This window comes from Berkeleyomyces rouxiae (assembly GCF_048999995.1).
Source record: "Berkeleyomyces rouxiae strain 22BRR77 chromosome Unknown BrBRR77_ptg000001l, whole genome shotgun sequence".
NCBI classification, from domain to species: domain Eukaryota; kingdom Fungi; phylum Ascomycota; class Sordariomycetes; order Microascales; family Ceratocystidaceae; genus Berkeleyomyces; species Berkeleyomyces rouxiae.
This window is the reverse complement of record NW_027396491.1, coordinates 3,373,273-3,392,424: the sequence shown is the minus strand read 5'-3', so window position 1 is coordinate 3,392,424 and position 19,152 is coordinate 3,373,273. Positions and strand designations below refer to the sequence as shown.

Here is a 19,152-nt window from a genome sequence, read left to right as displayed (position 1 = left end):
AGCAGGCCACAGCGAGCGAGCCGGAGGGAACGAGAGGGACCACAATAGCGAGGGGGTCGACGCCGTAGGTATTGGCCAAGTGGTCGTGAAGTATCGGAGTATTGAATCTGGAGTCGTGATTTCGTTGCTGAAAATGCAAATAAAAAAAATTAAAATAAAATAAAAATCAAAGTTGGCGGGAAAGCTAGCAATAGTGGCATATAAAGCGCCAGTGAAACCCAAAACGGTGGTCAAAAGCAGGCCCAGAAGGTTGTTTAGACGTTAAGAAAGAGATGGAGACAAAGAGGACAGCAACAGACTGGCCAATAGACAGAGGAAAGAGTGACAGGCATCTGCCCCTAGGCCGGGCCATGGAACATGGAACATGGAACCCTGGTCGCTGGCCCGGGAAAAGAGAGCACACGAGAGGCCAGAGATGTTTAAGAAAGGGAAAGGGGCGTGAAATTACGGCCGAATATGTGCCCATGGCCATCCTACCGTGGATCGGGGCAAAGGCTTTTGTGGAAGTCCAAGACGAAAGGGCCGCATGTGCGCCCCGAGTCCGAAGAGTCCGAAGCGGGCTTTTGGCAGGACTGTTCCGTGGGCAATTGCCTTTCTCCTGAAATAATCGTGACAGTGTGGAGTTAGTTTCAACAGCTCCATGCAACTGCCCAATTAGCTAACTACAGGATTGCATGTACCAGCACATAAATATCGCAGTTGCAAGGAGAAACGGCATACCTTGGCTCCTCCTGTCCCATTCGAGTAACTACGTCCATATATTGGGTCCAAGGCAGCCGGCAGTGCAGCCAGAGGCTTACATAGTTAGTAATTGCCCTACAATATTCGCAATCCCTTTCCCCCGCGCTGCCGTCAAAACTAGCAACTGCTATTTGTAACGACCAAGGGGTTTTCATGTGAAGGCCAGACGAGGCTGGAAGGTAGAGTGCTTGATTTGTGGGGCAACCACACAATCCCCGCAAAATCCAGCATGGCAACTCTCAGCCTTGCCTTGTCTAGTGGCTAGCCAGATGGGGCTTGATAGAACAACCGAAGTTCATCCAGGCGCCAAAATAAACGGTTAAGAAAGCGCAAGAAATCATGTTTGTTGAGTTTGGAGGTTGCTTTCCACAGTACGATGAAGATCTTGAGGTGTAGAAAGTGCGGGTTTGGTATTACAAGACCACTGAAAGAATCATGTTACAAGCGGTGCGCTACGTCCAATGTCGACGCCGTAAAGAAAAGACAAAGAAAATACACCAAGAAATAGTCTCTGGGTCTCTCGGACCGATGGAAATAACAAAATAGATGGCAGAACAAAGAAAAGCAGATACAGCACCTCAGCAAAGGAAAAATGAGTCCAAGAATGCGTGGGATGCACGGAGAAACAAACCAAGTCCGAGCCGGAGTTTAAAGCGAGCGCAAGTGCGGAAATAAAGTAAATATGATGGAAAACGGAGGGCGCCTCTCTCTCCCGTGGACTGGAGACAGGCGCTGGCCGGTGTTGCAGGTGAGACAAACCAGCAGCGCAAGCTCCAGACTCGTCCTTGTTACAGACACAAGTCCCAGCCCGTCCAATGCCGCCACGCCAATAGACCAACAGAACTGTGCAAAATCAGCTCGGGATCTGTGGAGTCGGGAATGGTCACCCGCATCTCGCTAATGCACGGCATGCATGACTGTAGCCATGTAGAAGAGCACATGGGATATGTGATGAGCGATATCGAGACGGGGCCAGGGAGGGGAGCGATAAGGGCCTAGCGGCACTGAGTGGTCTTTCAACGTCGGCGCGTAGAAAAGGGACACAAACGACGCGACAGATAAAAAAACAAAGAAAGGAAAGAAACATCCTCACAGGCTGAGCACAGCTACAGCCAGAGGCAGAATCAATGCAAAGACATTGAGCGGCAGAAGAACCGCCCCGGCCGTTTGTGCGACGGCTGCAGTGTCAGCGGCGGCGGTTGATTCCGACTGCTGGGCTTCAGCCGTGGCGCTAGTCTCGACTGCAGACGAGGATCCCTTCTTAGAGGCTGTCGTCGTGGAACCTCTGGCGGTACTGGTGGCGGAAGCAGAGGCTGTCGTCGACGTCGGTGTGGACTGTTTGGCCTCAGCAAAACCAATCCGGCGATTGGTTATGTCAAAGACAGAGTACACGTTCTTGATGAAGGCGTCGCCCATCAGCCAGCCCCCCTTGACGACTTCAATGCCCATGATGTAGCTGTAACAATTGCCGTCGCTGGCGACCGAAATCCAGTCCTCCGTCTGCAACGCCCACGACTTGCCGCCAAACGTAAACTCGAGGGTCTTGTCAGTATCGCAGGGCACCGACCAGCGCGAGTTGTCGGACGTCTTGGCACCATCAATCATGCTGTGCAACTTTTCGACATCGTCGGGTGGACCAAAGATGTACGAAGTGCCCGTGTCAATGTAGCCGGTGCGGCCAGAGATGCCAGCGTCGCTTCCATCGAATGAGACGCCGTCAAGTGGGATCGACCAGTCGCCATTAGTCTTAGAGGCCAGACTGGTGTAGGTGATGTCGCCGGTGTAGCGCGCACTGTTGATGCCGCCGAGCGTCAGTTCGCCGTTGTTGACGTTGCTGCTGGCGCGGGCCAGGAACACGGAGAAGATCTTGTTGCGGATTTCCGATGCTTCTGTGAGCTTCTTGGTGAAGCTGTCGGTGCTGCCGGCGTTGAGTGACAGGCCAAGAATGCCGTCAAAGGGAAAGCTCTCAAAGTCGTCCGAGGTGTAATTTGCAAGGCCAAAGGTCATGCTCACTTTGAGGCCTGCGACATTGAGGGAGTCGGTAACTGTGGATCCATTCACGGATCCTGAGCCGTAGGAGATTCTAAAGTTCTGGTCCTCTTCTACAAAAGTCTTTGACTCGCTGGCCGAAAATGTATTGTGTAGCTTGCACGCATCGGTAGAGCAATCAGCGCTCATCAACCAGGTGCTCCCAGCGCCGGTATCCACCAGCATGTACATAGGTGTTTCCTCGGAGCCGACGCCGACTGAAATAAAGTACGAAAGGTCAGAGCCATCCTGGTCGATACCCACACTGTAGGCATACGACGGGTCATTCGCTTCGAGGACTTCGTATGTGTTGGAGTCGCGTTTTCCGAAGCCACCGACGCGGGGCGAAGACGGGCGTTTGTGACCTTTGGTTGCACGCTAGAGCATTGTCAGTATCATGCCGTATAGAAGGTCTTATTTGTTTGAGCGGGGGGAGAAGGCCTTACCGGATGCGCCCTTCGTACTAGATCCAGGGTGACGATGTTCTCCCTCGCCTCAACCTTGTCTTTGACCACTGCAGCATGGGCCGGGTGCGTACAAGAGCCGTCTTCAACACAGGGCTTCCAGATGTAAAACGCAGAGGCCGGTGAGAGACACAAGGCCTGGATAAGAAGAATAGTATTCAACTTCATTGTGGCGGCTTATCTTTATGTCGGGTCACGCAGATGTGGTGCTCTGTGATGCGCAGGACAGCGACTTGACAGAACGTCGTATCACACTTCCACGGGACCGGAAAATGAGCCGTATTAACACAAGAATCTCCCTCGTCAAAAGAGAACACAGAAGAATAGAAGAACTGTAACTAGTTCGTTCTGTACTCAAGTGGTGTCTTACTATTCCCCTGAAACAAAGATGAGAGGGGAAGGACGATATGACGAAAGTCTGACCTACAGCTAACTCTGCGAATTATCATAGGCCGTCCTACTTGCTTTTTCTTTCTGCGCCCGAGGTCAGGTTGTTGTCGGAATAGAAGCAACGGGCCAAGAGCACCGATAACAGGAACCAAGGCCAAGTCAAATGACTGGAAGACAAATATCTTTATATACAATGCCGTCACTGGAAACGGACTTGTCGGTGGCTTGGTTTTTGGCTTGGACTTGATATTTGACTTGTCGACCGCAATCAGACGAGGTGACAGGCATACCACACCCAGCAGATAGCCATGGATATGGATCGATGGACCAGTATGGGTATGATTAGTGATTATGTGGGCGCGATGGGTGCAAATGGTTGGCGCCCGGACTTTTTGTTTCTTCGTCTCTTCGCTTAACACGAAGGAAGATCAAAGTACAGGGGCTAGAGGGAGATCTTTAGCGCAATGGTGGAGAGGAGCGGCCAGCTAAAGAGCAACTGGAGAGCCAGGCAGAGGACGGTTGGATTTGGCGTTGGCGTTGGTGTTGGTGAGAGCTGGGAGGGGCGACTCTCGGGAGGAGTTTGGCGGGAGTTCATGTATAAGAAACACTGGGAATGAGCAGACGAGGAAAAGATATGAAATATAAACACATCCAACACGCCGGACCAGGCGGCGAAGGCGAAGGGAATGTCGTTTCCAGGCGTGGCAGGGCACTAGGCTAAGCTGAGTAGCAGTTATGTATAGATGCAAGACCCGGCCGCCAACAGCCAACACGAGGAATGCAGATGGCTAAGAAACCGAGACAAACGGGGGCCGTCAGACTTTAAAAAGAGACAGTAAGATGCGCCTGCGCGTAGTCAGGTCGGGTGGTCGGTTCTTCTAGCGAATGCTCGTGTCTCTCGGTCGGTCCAAGACAGCCTCCCACAAACACGCACACGTCTGGCGTATTTTCTACTTGCCCACTGCACGCTGGCCCGAGAGCTTTCACGCGGCGTATCTCGTACTCAAGTTTCCAAAAAGGGCCTATGTCAAGAGCTTAAAAGCCAATTGTATGCTGTACCTGTATTGGCAGACTCCACAGAGGTTGGTACCAAGGATAATGTACGGCGATATAGGACAAGGGCCTGTCGATCTTTTTGGAGACTTGGCTCTAAAAAAAAACCGCAGAATTATGGAGGTATACGTTCGCCCTCGGCGGCACAAAGGCTCTTTGAGAGCTAGAAGTTGTTTCCCACCAAAAGTCAAGCCCGGTGGTGCTAGTAGTCGCCAAGTAGCTCTCTGTTGCCAGTCGCCCGCCGCAGCGTTATTCGAACAACGTATCACTTACTATAATATCAGTAGATGCTATGGCCCGCTGGAGGAGCAAAAAAAGTAGGAAAAAAAGAAGAAACACTCGGATCTCAAGTTGCACCGCCCAGCTTAATTGCCTTCAACAGTAGCAAAGCACATCAGGAAAAGAACGATCCATGGCGGGTCGCTATTGTTCAAGAGCCGCCGACAGCTCGATATCTTATATTTAATATACACCCAGACGCGTTCCTTTTGCTACCCGTGCTCTCTCAAATCTGCTGTACACCCACCATTCTCTCTGGTTCTCTGGTCCCTCCGCCACCACAGCAAGGCCAAGACAAGAAAAAGAAAGCAAGCAAACATGTCTCTCCCTTCAAACTCGCCACAAGCAAACTAGACATTGTTTTCCGAGAACTTCGCCGCCAACAGTGTCCCAGACAGGTCCGCTAACAATGCGAGACTTATATTCAAAATGCTTCTCCAAAAACTGCACAACTTCAACTCCAACAACCCCCTCCACTCTCGAGTGCCATACTAGGGTTACCATCACACATCAACCCTGGTTCTCCAGGAACCCACCCATCCCCAGCTGCTGCGCAATTGTTTATGACGTCACCCTCATAAAAGCCAAGCTGAATTTCTCCGATAACTAACTAGAAATCCCACCTACCAACTTTTGTTTTAGGTTGTCAAAACAGCGTGAACGCAGATGCAGCCTGCCGTTGCCGTTGCCTTGGCATAATGCATGTATGTATTAGACTCGGTTTTGTGGGGGTTCACAGCATCACATGAAAATACCAGTCAGCACTGTCACGATTTGGACTGGCTGGCTGCTCGTCGCACTTTTACTCTCCGGTGCTGCTACTCCCAATGTAGAGGTCTGGTTGGCTGCATATTGGAGTCTTTTGTTTCAAGATTCCGCACCCGTGTCTCTCTCTCTTTCTCTCCCTTGTATTACTCTACTCCTCCTTGTTCCCTCCCTCTCCCCCTTCCTCTACTCTGCTGCTGTCAGCTAGCTCCGAAAGCCGCAGAGACTCGGCCGTCCCTGTGGGATCTGATCTGCTGCTTCCGAGAAATTGTAGACTTTGTCACGCAGAAACGGGACGGGGTGTTTCGAGATTATTATTATTATTATTATTATTATTACTTTTTATAGTCGCGCAGGGAGCTGTCACGTGCATGGCAACCCTAGGGGCAAGGCCCGGGGAAGGTGCTCGTGAGTCACAACCTCATCCTGGTGGGGACATGCGGACTTCTATGAAAACTACGGCCAACACCCGCGATGCGCAGGGTGCAATGATATAGCTACACGAGAGAGTGGAGGCTACTACTTTAGGGAGATGATGACTGGGGCCTTTCGGCCAGGCCTGTCACAGGCAGAGATTCATTGGGGTGAAAGTGGACGGGTACGGCGTACCGCGTCAGGAAATTTGATGCCCCTAAGAAGCGAGCAAAGAGTATGGCGCCTTTGGGGGTGCCCAGGAGGACGTGGATACTACCAAGGCGGAGTTTGGGCTCGGCGATTTCCGCCTGCCTCCGGGCGGGTCTGCACAGCAGGAAGTGCGTGGGAGATTTGGCAGAGCCACAGGCGCATGTCCTCCCTTCCGGAGGATGCCCGAGCTTTTCATGATAGTAGGCGAAGTCCCCGTGGGCTGTCCGGCATTGCAGGAGGTAGCTCAGGTAGAATCGGGGTAGATGGAGTTCAGGTGGGGCTTTTACGTACCATGGGATCTGCAGTTCCAGGTATGTTCCTGGGATGTTGCCGTGCCAGTAGGCGGTGACGTTCTTCAGGTGTTGTGACCGGGCCCACGATGCGAGGGCCGCCAGGCTGGACACAGATTCATGATGCTCGGGAGGAGGGGTGGATGCGGCTGCTTTGGCCGCCCGATCTGCAGCTTCGTTGCCGGGGATGTCGGTGTGTCCGGGGATCCACTGTACCATGACCTTCCCGGGGCCAGGTGACATGGAGTTGCGGGTGCGTAGTGGCCACCGGTCGGCGGTGGCGCGGAAATCGAGAATGATGTCTTGCGACGTCAGAGTGGGTTGGCCGACCAAGAGCCGGTAAGCAGCTTCCTGGTTGTCGAGCATGACGATGACGTTTTCGGCGAAGGTGGCGGCAGGGGATTGGAGTGCAGCTTTGAGGCCTGCGAGTGCCCCGATCAATTCGGCGTCGTAGACCTCCATCATTTTACCCAGATGGGTGGAGACCGTTGGGAGTTCCAAGCCTGCGATGTAGAGGGCCGCAGCGGCTCCTGTGGAACCATCTTGTAGCTTGGACCCGTCTGAGAAAACCTGCAGGTCGCAGTAAGGGATTCGGGCGATGCGCGACTTGGCGGCACGGATGCGCCGGGCATCCTTGGGTTCTGGCGGTTTTGGTGGTGGGTAGGCCAGCGGCAAGATGCGTGTGGCGGGGGGCGCTCGGGGCAGTTCTCTGTGTCGTAGCGTCAGGCGCGTGGATGTGCGTGCTCTAGCTAATCGCGCTAGAGGGTGGAGTTCGTCGAGGCTTGCAATGCGCACGGCGGCCTGACAGGGTGTTTCGAGATAGTCCCCTCACATCAGCTAACTATAGTGTATTTTAAGGGTTACGCAAATGTGGGGGGGGGGGAGGTACACAAAAACATGTGTCAGACGTTAAGTACTCACACAGGAGACCAGACAAGTATACGGGTGCAGCACCAACACTCGAAAAGTTCTATAAAGTGTCCATACAGACACAAAGACTAAAGGCATGTTTTGGATCTGCTTCCTACACCCACAGTATCACTCTAGCCCGCCAACAGCTTGCTGTCTTTTCTCTGCCCATCATCATCGTATGGCTTGATAACTGTAGGATTACAACCAACTTTCGACGTAGACTCAGGGGTTCAGACGCTAACTAATAACGCCACTAACAAAACATTTCCAGGGGTGCAAGGAAAAGAGGATCAGATCAGAGAGGTCTGGATCAAGTGTTCAAATTTAACCCTACTAGTAATCAGCCTCCAACGCGCACATCGTCCTGCCTTCGTCTCTCAGCTCGGGGCGATCTGTGCTCGTCTTGATCTGCCGAATCTTCCAATTTCAACCTAGAGAGCCATCTCCGCCTTGCCATGCCCCTTCTTCCCTGCGAACTTGTAGTAGTATATCCGTAGCCGAAAAGATCTCACACATATTTGTTTCTCGGTGCCATTTGCAGCTAAAAGCCAAATACTACAACATGTAGCTGGCTTACTTGGACGACCGGGACTGAAGCTGAAAACTGGAACCAGGCCCTGACTGTTAAGTCTCGTGTCTAGAGACATACTGAGACATTCAAATGTGTCTGCAAATAACCATAGGTACCAGCATACAAGCATGCATACAAAATTTGTACGAGTACTTGTGCACCAACATCGAAAAAAAACCTGATAAACTGTCACAAGACTGTGTTATTGTTCCAGCCCAGCATGTCCTGCAGGAGACTCGTCAAGGCAGGTTCTTCGGTTTATCCCGATTTTTCTCAGTCCATGTCTTGGCCTTTATCCACATGCTCCTTTCCTCCTCTGCATGGTCGCTTTGGTCCCTTCCGTCTCCCTCAAACAGGTTCCGGCCCAGGCAGACAAAGGCAGCCCTGTGGTCTGCCACCGCTTTCCCGTCTACATCTAACATGCTCCCTGCTGAAACGGTTCTCAAGAACCACCAGACCGACTCGTTGCGCCAGTGTAGACTCTCTGCTAGCCCGAGCGTGCCACGGTACACTGATGGTGCTAGCTCTCGGTGGATATTTAGTACAAAGACTAGAAAGGACCAGCCCGAGATGTCCGTATGATGCTGCCATGCCCAATTCTTAGCCATCTCCACTAGCTCTGCTGCCTCGTAATGGAAGTGGCGTACGAGCCAGCGTGCGTGATTCCACGCATAGTAGTTACGAGGATGTCTCTCCCCTGATACGCCCACTATACTTGCCACTTCCCGTGTTGCGTCAACCTCGGTCTCGAGTCCGTGGAGCCGGAAGAGGTCCAGCAGCCAGCGTCGATGGTTCCATAGTGTCGGAGACTTGGTATGACGATGCAGGCGACTAGTAAGCAGGCTGTCCAGCAGCCACTTTTCGCGGCGTAGCAGATGGATAAAAGGAGATGCACTCTTGCCAGGCTCTGAAGGAGATGAAGCTGGGGCCGTAGCAGAGGTGCGTGCCACCGCCAGTCCCTGGACAATGAGCCGCTTGCGTGTATTGGCTGCGGTCAAGTTCTCCGCATCCATAAGAAGACACACTGCCGTAGCCCTGTGAAACTGCTCGCTGAGTGCCTGGTCATTCACGGCTTTTCCCAATGCGATTTGCTGCTTCTGCTCTAGCAAAAACGACCGCGCTACAAAGAAAGCCTGTACGAGACGCAGCTTTGGAACTGCGACAGCGTTATCGTCCTGCAGAATATTTCTGGTTGGATCGAAGCCAAAGCCGCTTAGGATCTCGATTTCAATCAGAGGCTGCCGTGGATCAACGTCACCGCCACTGTTGTATGTGAAAACATCGGCTATGTCATTGGATATCTTTTGGTGGTCGCCGGTCTTGAGCGCTGCGATTGCCTTGGGGTCTAGTGCTCGAGACATGGGAGTTGTTTGGTGGAGAGGCAGTAGTGGGATTGAATGGCTGGTTTCACTATACCAGACCAAAGATGTTCGCGATGTAGTGGGAGACTTTTGTTGATATCAGTTTGCGGCGGTGTTGAGGTGTTGGTGGTGAGATCGCAGTTAAGCCGCTGATTCGCACAGCTATTTACAGAGGCTTCACAACGCTATTACACGCTACTCTTTCATAGATCATGTTCACTCCCGAAAAGGCATATTTCTATGATATCCCCCGCCCACTCAACAAAACACACTCTCTGATATTGAACTCTCTTCATCCTGCTCTCTTTTATAGCCTTTCTTTTCCAAAGCCTGAGGGCCTATACTGGAGCTGAGACGTGGCCTGCAAGGCTGCATAGTTTGCTATCGTCACCAAACTGACATCACACGGCCCCACATTTATGACCAGGCCAGCCTTTTTGGCTATCTTCAAGCTAAGCTAAGCCTCCACCTGCCAAAAAAGCCACTTCGCGGTGCCGCAACTACATCGCAGTCCGCCGACACTCTTGCATTGCCCAAGCGGTTCTTTTATTTTGCTCTCACGGCATTGAGTCCCTTTGTTTTTTTTACTCGCCTGGTCCCGACGCCGGCCCCACGCGCCATCACGATGCTGTCCCTCATGGTTGTCATTTTTCTGCTGGAGGCGGTTGTTCACTTGATCAACGCCGTTGGCACCACCGCCATAAACAACCTCGTGCGTATTTATTGTCATCTGTGCGATTGCGAGTTACTGACACCCTGCTTGCGACTGTAGCTCTGGCGGATCTTGGTTCTGCTCCCTATCGGCCCCTCCCAGATGGCCGCCGAAAAACGAAAACTACAAACCGAGTACCTCGCCGTCCGCAAGGAGATGCTGGCTACAAGCAGCCAAGATGAATTTGCTAAGTGGGCAAGATTGCGCCGCAAACACGATAAACTATATGAAGGACTGGAGAAGAAGAGTACGTTGTTTACCTGTAGCCGGATCTTTGAGGACGATTCTCCTCGTTGCAACTCTGTCGTCTCCGTTGCGCTTCCATGTTTGTCTGGGACTCGCCAATTTCAAGACCATATATTGCTAACACGTCATGTGTCCTCTACAGAGCAAAACTTCGATGCCGTCCAGTCGCAGTACAACACCATCATCAATGCCCTCCGCCTGCTCATCACCCGCGCCCCGCAGTACATCATCCCCTTCTGGTTCTCGCGCGAGCCCATGTTTTGGCTGCCCAAGAACCTGTTCCCCTACTACGCTGAGTGGTTTCTTTCATTGCCCAAGGCTCCTTTGGGCAGCGTGAGCATTGGCACCTGGCAGGTTGCCTGCGCCATAGCCATCAAGCTGGCTTCTGATGTGCTAGTGATGGTGTTCACAACGATCATCGCAGGCCTTGCAAGCAAAAAGAAGGTCCCAGTCAAGGTGCCCGCGCAGGATAAATCAAGTGAGTCTGAAAACACGCAAGTAGAGGAAAAGAAGGAGTTGTAGAGTAGTTATGTATGATACAAAAGCCCATTTTTGAATTAACTCGACGAGAAGTGGTCAGAACCAGGGTTGACGACGTTTATGTTCATATTTAGGGTTAAAACAACATATTGGACTGAGCAATCACTAGTTGCATGAAGAAAATTTGCACGGCTTTGTCCTTCACTGTCGATAGAATGTGAGGGAGGGCCTGAAATACTACGAAAACACCTGGTTCACGGGAATAAAATGTATCTGGTTTGATTTGACGCAAAGTTCCTCATTGCTAAAAGCTGAGACTTTGTAACACGACCTAGACGAATGCTCAAGGGAGTCATTCTCCTCTTGCGAGGATTGTTCTTGGCGCAAATTTGACTATGATGACCACTGAAGAGATCACCAAAGCTTCGAAAGCGCCGCTCACGTTGTCGTGTGTTTGGTATTTTTTTTATTGGATGTCCGACAGTAGCATCAGCCGAGAGAGACGGACAAGCCGGGAGGTAGCGCTGGCAAATCTCGAAATAAAAGACTGCAGTTTGAGAGTGCTACTCGCGGCTTGATTGGTCTCGGGCGTGATGACTAAGAGAAAAGAGACTGTAATCGGTTTCGGAAGGCGGCTGTGCGGAAAAGTCCCATCCGGGGGGGAAACCTTTCTCGTTGGGATGAACTTGGCGAAAAGTAGGAAAGGTTTTGTCGTGGAAGTTTTGCGATGCGACAGGCGTTTATAAAGGCGGCGTTTTGTGGGGTGGTGGGACCGGTGACTAAGCAGAGTGGGACAAGATCTCGAATGCATTAGCCTGAGAATATCCGGCCCATGCGCGTCTAGCTGTGTACTTGGGACCGCATCACAGGAAGATTGAGGCAAGGTGATGGGGCAATTGGGCGGCGATAAAGAGAAGATCATGTTAGGCGTGAATTTCACGTGTGACGTATTTTTTAGCTAGTACTACATAGTTATGTGATCACGAAATTGAATTCACAGTTCTACCCCCCAGCAGCATCAAAGCTTGTTTCCAGACACTATAATTACAGAGGACAGTCCCCCACTCCCAGGTGCTGTGCCAGACGCCCTAAAGTCGCCGGCTCGTCGTCAAAGGGAGCTTGGCTGCCACATGTTCTTTTATCGAGCACCAGCGCCCCCAGCGTTCTTGCCATTGATCCAAACTTGGGGCATCTGAAGTACTTCTCCGGCGGACCATCGTGTGTTCCGCTCTCTGCGTGTCCTTTTTTTCTGATTCACTCCCGTCTTCTCTTCTGTCTCGTTCCTCTGCCTGGCCGTCCAAGCCTGCAGGCAAGCTGCCTCCACTATCGTCACGATGTCGCTGTGGGTGACGTGAGTTGTTCTCTTTCACCCATCCCCTCCCGCTACATGACATGAAGTATTGCTAACATCTTGCCCTTTGTCCCGCCACCAGATTCAAGAGCCTGGCCATTTTCTTCGGCCCCATCCTTATTCCCCGTGCCTATGCATACTACCAGTCACAGCGCACTGCCGCAGCGCGCCACGGCCTGGCGCCCCAACCTCTTCCTACCAAGGCCTACCATGGGCTTGTCTTCCTGACTTCGGTCTCCGTATTCTTCGTGCTACAGGCGCTGCTGCGCGCCCCAGCAAATGTCTTCACGCAAACCAGCTCGCGCCTGCAGATCCCCGCCGACGTGCTATTCAATCGCCTAGCCGCCGTGAACCCGCTCAGCGCCGCCGACGAGGCCCTGCGCGCGCGCTTTGTCAACCTCGAGTCGCGCCTGCTGTACCTACAGTACGGCCCGGCCGTGCTGGCCGACTGTGTCTTTTGCTCTAGCGAACGGCCCACAGTCTATTTTGTCTATGCTCTGCCCGCCCTCGTAGCGCCGCACCTGCTCAACGTGCTCGCTATCGCTCTGGCTACGTCGCCGCTGCTCGCTGGCCGCTGGACACTTCGCTGGCGCAACCCGGCTGTGCTGGTCGCCATCGTGCTGGGCACGATTGATCTGTACAACGTACATGCCTACAACTACAAGCTCAATGCGCGCGCCCTACGCCTTGCTGACCTCGACATGTTCTTCTGGCGCACTAATACCGTTCGTCTGTTTGGCCTGGCCTGCATGAACACTGTATTGACCATCCTCATGTACCTCACGGCAACGAACCGCGCATTCGTGCAGGCACAGCCAGCTGCGGTGCGCGTCGAGGCTGTGAACAAGTCCTTGTCTGTCGTTGCATCAAAGATCAATGCGGCTGGGATTCTCAAGAACACGGTCTCGCGGAACGCCCAAATGCGCGACCACGCCAACACGTACTGGACGTCTGAAGCCAGGGTCACACAGCAGCTCATGGAGGACCGCGAGGTTGTTGACAGCGTCAACGATGCTGTCGGGAACAACAGGATAGACGTATCGGCGGTCACTCGCAGCGCTCAGCTGTACGCAACTAACATCTTGAGCCCTTGGCTGGCGGAGGCTGAGCAAAAGGCAAAAGGCCGCAAGAGTGAAGTGCCCGTGGCGTAGATGGGGTTTCAGACTGGCTGTCAGATTGCTGTAGACATGATTTTTGTATGTAGATTCTTGGGGTGAACTTAGAACTCGCGATAGAAGTGAACTTTGAACAGTTACTGGATAAAACCGAACCGTCTCTCATATAAAGTTTACACGGCTGCTCAAGTATGAACATGAAAATCACGACTCAACATGACTAATACTTCAAGAAATTGGCACAGAGCTTTAGGGAACACTATCCTCAAGAGCTCACTGATACCAATATGCTTACATGTTCATAGTGCTATATATTTGGTGACGCGGAAACCCCAGTCTATCCTCGCGTGTCCGACCGAGTGCCCACACTAGACACGCTACCCTGCCGAGCCTTGCCGCCCACGGGTCCCACGCCCTCTTCGGCGCTGCGCTCGAGGAAATTAGCCCACAGCTCTGCCAGCGTCTCCTTGCTGGACGCGCCAGTGGCAGCCGACGAGGCGGCGGGGTCTGAGAAGAAGTCCGAGTGCAGCGACGGACTGCTGGGCGTACGCGCAAAGGGCGACGCAGGCAGGCGCAGGCTGTTGGTCGAGGTGCCGGGGCGCGCAAGGCCGGCCTGCTCGCGCTCTTCGTCGGTGAATTGAAGATAAGAGGCCATGACTTGGAGAATTTGAAACCGCTTGGGGTCGGAGCGGTCGAGTGAGAGGAAGTGCACAAGCTGGTTGGTGACGATTTGTCTGTGGGGAAAAGTAGGTTAGTTGTGACTCTTGGTTGGTGTGGAGTTGGAGGTATGTTGAAAGCACTTTAACTTACCGATCAACTTGGTCTTGTGGCTTTGTCTTTTTCAGATACCGTAGTGCCTTGGTCAGGTGCTCGTTTAGCACAATAGCTTCATGTCTCAACTTTCCAATGAGTAGGTTCTTCTCGTTGACCTCCTTCTCAAACGGCGCGGTTCGCTGTAGCTCCTTACTAAGCTTTTCCTTTTCGGCGACGCTTTCGCTCAGTTGTTTATCAGCGTCCTGCACTGCAACCTTGAGGGCCTTGAGTTGCTCCTCGTGCGTCTCGACCATGTCGCGGAGCTCGCGCTTGCGTGTTTCCTGCAGCTCGGCAAGTGCGCGCTGAAGGCGTTCGATAGACTCGTCTTGTGAGTCCTTGATGCTGTTGATGGACAGATATGCCTCGTTGAGTTGGCCCAATTGCTCCTCCAAACTGGCAATTTTATCGACACATGAGTCCTTGAGAGCCCGCTCCTCCATGGCAATCACCTCCCATTCGCTCATAGCGTTGGTTGTAGACTGTAGCTCATCACGCAAGCGTTGGTTCGCGACAACAAGATCCTCTTTCTCCTTGTTCCAGTTCTGGGCGGACAGATTGTTGCGACTGCGCAGACCTGTCAGTTCACGGGTGGCTTCGTGAAGCTCAAGCTCAAGAGAGTCTACTCGCTTGTTTGCCACTTCTGTTTGCCCGCGTAGCTCGTCACTCTGGGCCTCCAGCTCGTCTATGCGCTCCTTGGCTTCTTCCAGTTCAACGCGGTCCCTTTGAAGACGCTCCGCGAGGGTCGACTTGATCTTTTCTACGCGATCGCGCAACGCTTCGTATTGTTCCTCGGCCTGTTCTTTGGCAGCAGTGGACTCCTCTACTTCTTCTTGTAATTGTGCTACTTCAGCGTCGTGCGATTCTTGTAGTGCTTGTAGTTGGCTGCGCAGTTTTTCGACTTCATCTTGGAGGGAAGCACTGTCCTCCATCCGTGATGCGGAACCGATTGTGTTTTCATGGTGGACGCCATTTGGGTTGCTATTCAGGGCATCGGGAGGTGTTTCTTGTGCTGCAGATCGGATGGGGATATCTTGCGTCTGGATCAGGCCATTGTTAGCAGGAACAGACAAAAGGATTGGGTTTCTACCATGGAAATTCGTACCACAGGTGTTGAAGGTTCAATTGGAGATTCCCTAACTTCAGCTTCGATTTCGGTTGTGTTGTCGGGGACTGATTGGGACTCGGCGGGGGTTGCATCTTTGGGTTTCGAGTTCTTGGACTTTTTCTTGTTGTTCTTCTTCTTCCCAGTCGCGGAAGCTTGAAGTTGCAGTGTCAGCCAGTGGTTCTTTGTGGGTAGAAGTTGATCTCTAGCATGCGAGGGGACATTCGTGCGTCAGGTCCTCCGGTCGGCTGAAGACTTTGATAATGTAATGTACAGGTGCCGTGAGGGGAGGGGGACGAGGGGGGCCTACAAGCTGGCACAGCGCCAGCGGCATCGGGCGGCGCTGGAGACATGGTTGGCAAGACGGAAAAGATTGTCTATAGAGACAAGTATGTGGCCAAGAGAGTGGGTAGTGTTGGTGTGTAGAGCCGCCTTTTTTCAGCGTTGGAGGCGAGTATGTACTATGGGCTAGGACAGACAGGGCAGAGCTTGGACAGGAGCTGGATATGTGGAATGATTGACCGTGGGGAATCTGCGGGCAAGATGCATCGACTCGGGATCGAGCGAGGTTGTTGGAGCGGGTTTTTTTTTCCTTCACGGGCACTCTTGACGAGCAGCTGGCGATAAGAACACAAGGCTGGCGAGGAATGCGGCGCGTGGTGCTGATGGGGGTGTTTTGTTTGGGCGCATTGGCCAGAAGGTTCAAAGTGCTGCGCGGGTTATGGGAGCAATGCACTGGACGACTAATCGCAGAAATTATGAGGCTTGATGCTGTGTGGTGGTGTTGTCGTTCACGTTGACGTTGACTTCGTGCACACGTAAGCCACAATGGTAGTTCCGATACAGTGGGTGCTAGGCCTTGGCAGTAGATCCAGCCGTGGAGTGTAGGAGGCGCACAGCCTGTTCTCCAGGGGAGACAGCCTGGGCTACAGTGGCTTTCAGGGCATGCTTGGGCTTTGGGGCCCCGGGCCTAGCTGAATTATGTGCTTGTCTAACTAGCTATCTAGGAACCTGGCCTGAAACGGGACTCATCTGAGCCACGAAGGCCGCGATGATGCTGGAGGTAACGAGGTATTGTGCCAAACACTTTATATGCCTACACTTGTACATTTTCAAGTCAACTTCAACCAAGAGTCGCAGGCATCAAGTGACAAGAACTTCTATGTTTGCTGTGGCTGAATCGTTACACGTCCGCTTCACGTTGCTTTTTGTGCCTGTCCCATATTCCGTCGCATTCTGGTTGTTGTAGATCAGCAATGAGTCGTCACATGAGGTGCATCGTCTCTTTTCTTTTCCACGAACTGATGGGGTGTAGTCAAGCATGCAGTTGTGTACATATGTACATTTGTACCAGTTTTCAGCAACTATCTGGTCACGCATATGTAGTATATACATATGCACATACGGATGCACTGCCCAGCAGTCCTGGCTCTATTCTATGTTGCAACGTTTATATGGGGCCAGATCCGCTGCTGACTGAGACGCCTGCCTCAGAAAATTTTGAAGAATATATTGCGCCTTCACGAAGCAACCTTTTCATCGATTTTCTTTTTCTCCTTTTCTTCTCCAAACATATTCCACGTCGACACCCTCCCACATAAAAGACTGCCGCGCTACTTGTAGCTTTCTCCTTGGCTGATTTAGGATGGAGGGTTGACGGAGAGCAATTCTGTCCTTTATAATCCCGTTCGCCTACCTAAAACCATTACTGGGCGAATGGGTTCGCTATGGACGAACATCTCCAATGCTTCGTATCATCAATGTTCGCACATGTATGAAAAAAATGAAAATAACACGTCTTAACTTTTGTCTGCCTACGCCGCGTTGCGCGCCTTGGTTATGCTTGGTGAAGTGACTCTTCTCATTAAACTTGTTTTAAACGCCCAAACAAAACTTGTCGTATCCTAACCTCGACGGAACACGAGCATGCAAACCTCGGACCAAAAAAAAAACTTAGACCTTCCAACAATGGTGAAGCAAAACAAGAATCGCCCATACTTGTGCATATCCATACGCAGACTGCTATGTGCCGTCTATCATACATCGTCAATCGCTAACAACACACCAATCATCCTACTCTTCATGCTGTCACCTTCTTGTTGCGAGTTGATGACCGCGTCGGCTTCTGTGCCGACTTGGGCGATGCCTTGACCTTGGGAGATGCCTTGCCCTTCTTAGGAGTGGGCTGCTTGGCCTCCTTCTTAGGCGTGGCCTTCTCCACTTCCTCCTCTTTCACGGACGCGGAAGCAACCTCCTCCTTAATAGTCTCAGTCTTCTCCTCGATAGCCTTAGGGGCCTCGCCATTCTCAATAGCCTGGGGTGCCGGCGCATTCTTGACCACCGTAGGCTTGTAGCTGTAGCCAATAGCCTTGAGCTTCTTAGCGTTATCTAGACGCCTTTTATTTTCGCGCTCAACCTTCTTGGCCCAGCTCGACTCGCTCTTGGGCTTTTGTAGCGACAAGGCCTCCATCTTGTTGTAGGGGATCTTCTTGAAGCGCTTGTTGGCGCCCTTCCACACGTCGGCGTGGAGCTTCTCCGTCGGCACAACCTTGCACTTAAGAATATGGCCGAACAACAGGTAGTTATCCATGGTCTTAGCCACAATGGTCGCGGTGCTCCCCTCGGAGAATTCGACAAAGGCAAAGTGTTTGCTGGCGCCGGTGCGCTTGTTGCGCGACATGCGCAGACGCGCAATGGGGCCAAACTGGCTAAAGTACTGCTTCATCTCGTTTTCGTAAAAACCGTGGGGGATGCGGCCAATGTAGACAACTCCTGACTGCTCCTTCTCGCCCGACTTGTTGTTCTTCTTGCCCTTCAACTCGGGAATCTTGCCGACGTCTTGACCAGGCTTGAAGCTGGACTTGGAAGGGCCTTCGTTGTCCGAGTCAAGGCCAGCGGCCAAAGCTTGCAACTCAGCATCAACCTCCTCCTCGACATCCTCGTCTTGGATTGTGATATCAGCAGCAGGCTCCTCCTCATCAACATCCATGGCATCCTCCTTTGACTCAGCCTTGGGCTCATCTTCCGGCTCAACCTTAGGAGTCTTGGCCTTCTTGGTCTTGGGAGTGGTCTTGCCCTTCGGCGTCGACTTGGGTTCAGCTTTGGGCTTCTTGGTCACGGAAGGGGAGCTATCCTCGGCAGCTAGAGAGGTAGTCAGTCAGTATGCGCCTCATATATATCGGCCAAAATCGTGATTGGGCGACGAGACACAAACCTTTGCGCTTGTTCTTGACGGGAGTGGCTTTGGCCACAGCGGGAGAGGCAGTCGCAGAAGACGCTGCGCAAAAAACAACAAGAAATATTAGTATTACTTCGCGAGCCCAGGATTTAAGAGGCACTTACCCGACCGTTTTCTGAGTTGAGGAGCCATTTTTTTTTAAAATGTGTAGATGGTATTGCGTCAACGAGAAAGGAGACTGTGTTGTGTTTCAATAGGCCCAAGAGTGAAGGCGCCGCGAGACTTGACAACTTGGAGGTGAAAAAAAAAGTTGTAAATTCTGCCGGGCGGTCTGCAGATAAAGCGATGCGCCCCACTAGTATACAAGGGTAGGAAAGTACTTCCAGAAGCCCAAACTCAGCGCCTATGCAGAGCCAGAAAGATTACGAGCTGTTAACTAGATTTATACATTCAGGTCAGGCAATATTTTGGTACGGCAGAACTTGCTTCAACGTCTACATGTTTGTCCAATCTGAGGCTAAATTACAGGTGCTATTATGAAAAGACGCTTCACTTTCGCTGAAGGTATGTGTTGGTTGTATTAGGGTTCGAACCCTGTGTTTTTCATGTAATAGAGAAAAGTGGACCCGTTGTGATATAACCGACATTAGCATTGAGTCCATGTTTTGAGCGCGACG

At 52.1% G+C, this 19,152-nt stretch overlaps 7 protein-coding genes across 7 annotated transcripts; 2 read left to right on the top strand and 5 right to left on the bottom strand.

Annotated features, from left to right (window-relative positions):
- Positions 1-1,830: 1,830 nt before the first annotated feature.
- Positions 1,831-3,401, bottom strand: BROUX77_000964 (uncharacterized protein; the record flags this gene model as incomplete). Its single annotated transcript, XM_073753626.1, has 2 exons — positions 1,831-3,147; positions 3,216-3,401. 2 exons carry the CDS (start codon positions 3,399-3,401, stop codon positions 1,831-1,833), a joined length of 1,503 nt encoding a protein of 500 aa, XP_073609199.1.
- A 2,843-nt stretch (positions 3,402-6,244) lies between these two features.
- On the bottom strand, positions 6,245-8,193 carry BROUX77_000963 (uncharacterized protein; the record flags this gene model as incomplete). Its single annotated transcript, XM_073753625.1, has 2 exons — positions 6,245-7,392; positions 8,124-8,193. The coding sequence occupies 2 exons, from the start codon at positions 8,191-8,193 to the stop codon at positions 6,245-6,247; spliced, it is 1,218 nt and encodes a 405-aa protein (XP_073609198.1).
- Positions 8,194-8,356: 163 nt separating this feature from the next.
- BROUX77_000962 (uncharacterized protein) lies at positions 8,357-9,478 on the bottom strand (the record flags this gene model as incomplete). The annotated part of the gene is made up of 1 exon (XM_073753624.1): positions 8,357-9,478. One exon carries the CDS (start codon positions 9,476-9,478, stop codon positions 8,357-8,359), a length of 1,122 nt encoding a protein of 373 aa, XP_073609197.1.
- A 625-nt stretch (positions 9,479-10,103) lies between these two features.
- Positions 10,104-10,958, top strand: BROUX77_000961 (uncharacterized protein; the record flags this gene model as incomplete). Its single annotated transcript, XM_073753623.1, has 3 exons — positions 10,104-10,190; positions 10,251-10,437; positions 10,579-10,958. The coding sequence occupies 3 exons, from the start codon at positions 10,104-10,106 to the stop codon at positions 10,956-10,958; spliced, it is 654 nt and encodes a 217-aa protein (XP_073609196.1).
- A 1,292-nt stretch (positions 10,959-12,250) lies between these two features.
- BROUX77_000960 (uncharacterized protein) lies at positions 12,251-13,418 on the top strand (the record flags this gene model as incomplete). The annotated part of the gene is made up of 2 exons (XM_073753622.1): positions 12,251-12,267; positions 12,350-13,418. 2 exons carry the CDS (start codon positions 12,251-12,253, stop codon positions 13,416-13,418), a joined length of 1,086 nt encoding a protein of 361 aa, XP_073609195.1.
- A 301-nt stretch (positions 13,419-13,719) lies between these two features.
- BROUX77_000959 (uncharacterized protein) lies at positions 13,720-15,650 on the bottom strand (the record flags this gene model as incomplete). The annotated part of the gene is made up of 4 exons (XM_073753620.1): positions 13,720-14,116; positions 14,193-15,232; positions 15,298-15,452; positions 15,608-15,650. The coding sequence occupies 4 exons, from the start codon at positions 15,648-15,650 to the stop codon at positions 13,720-13,722; spliced, it is 1,635 nt and encodes a 544-aa protein (XP_073609194.1).
- A 1,727-nt stretch (positions 15,651-17,377) lies between these two features.
- BROUX77_000958 (uncharacterized protein) lies at positions 17,378-18,667 on the bottom strand (the record flags this gene model as incomplete). The annotated part of the gene is made up of 3 exons (XM_073753619.1): positions 17,378-18,438; positions 18,512-18,574; positions 18,640-18,667. 3 exons carry the CDS (start codon positions 18,665-18,667, stop codon positions 17,378-17,380), a joined length of 1,152 nt encoding a protein of 383 aa, XP_073609193.1.
- Between the last annotated feature and the right edge of the window lie 485 nt (positions 18,668-19,152).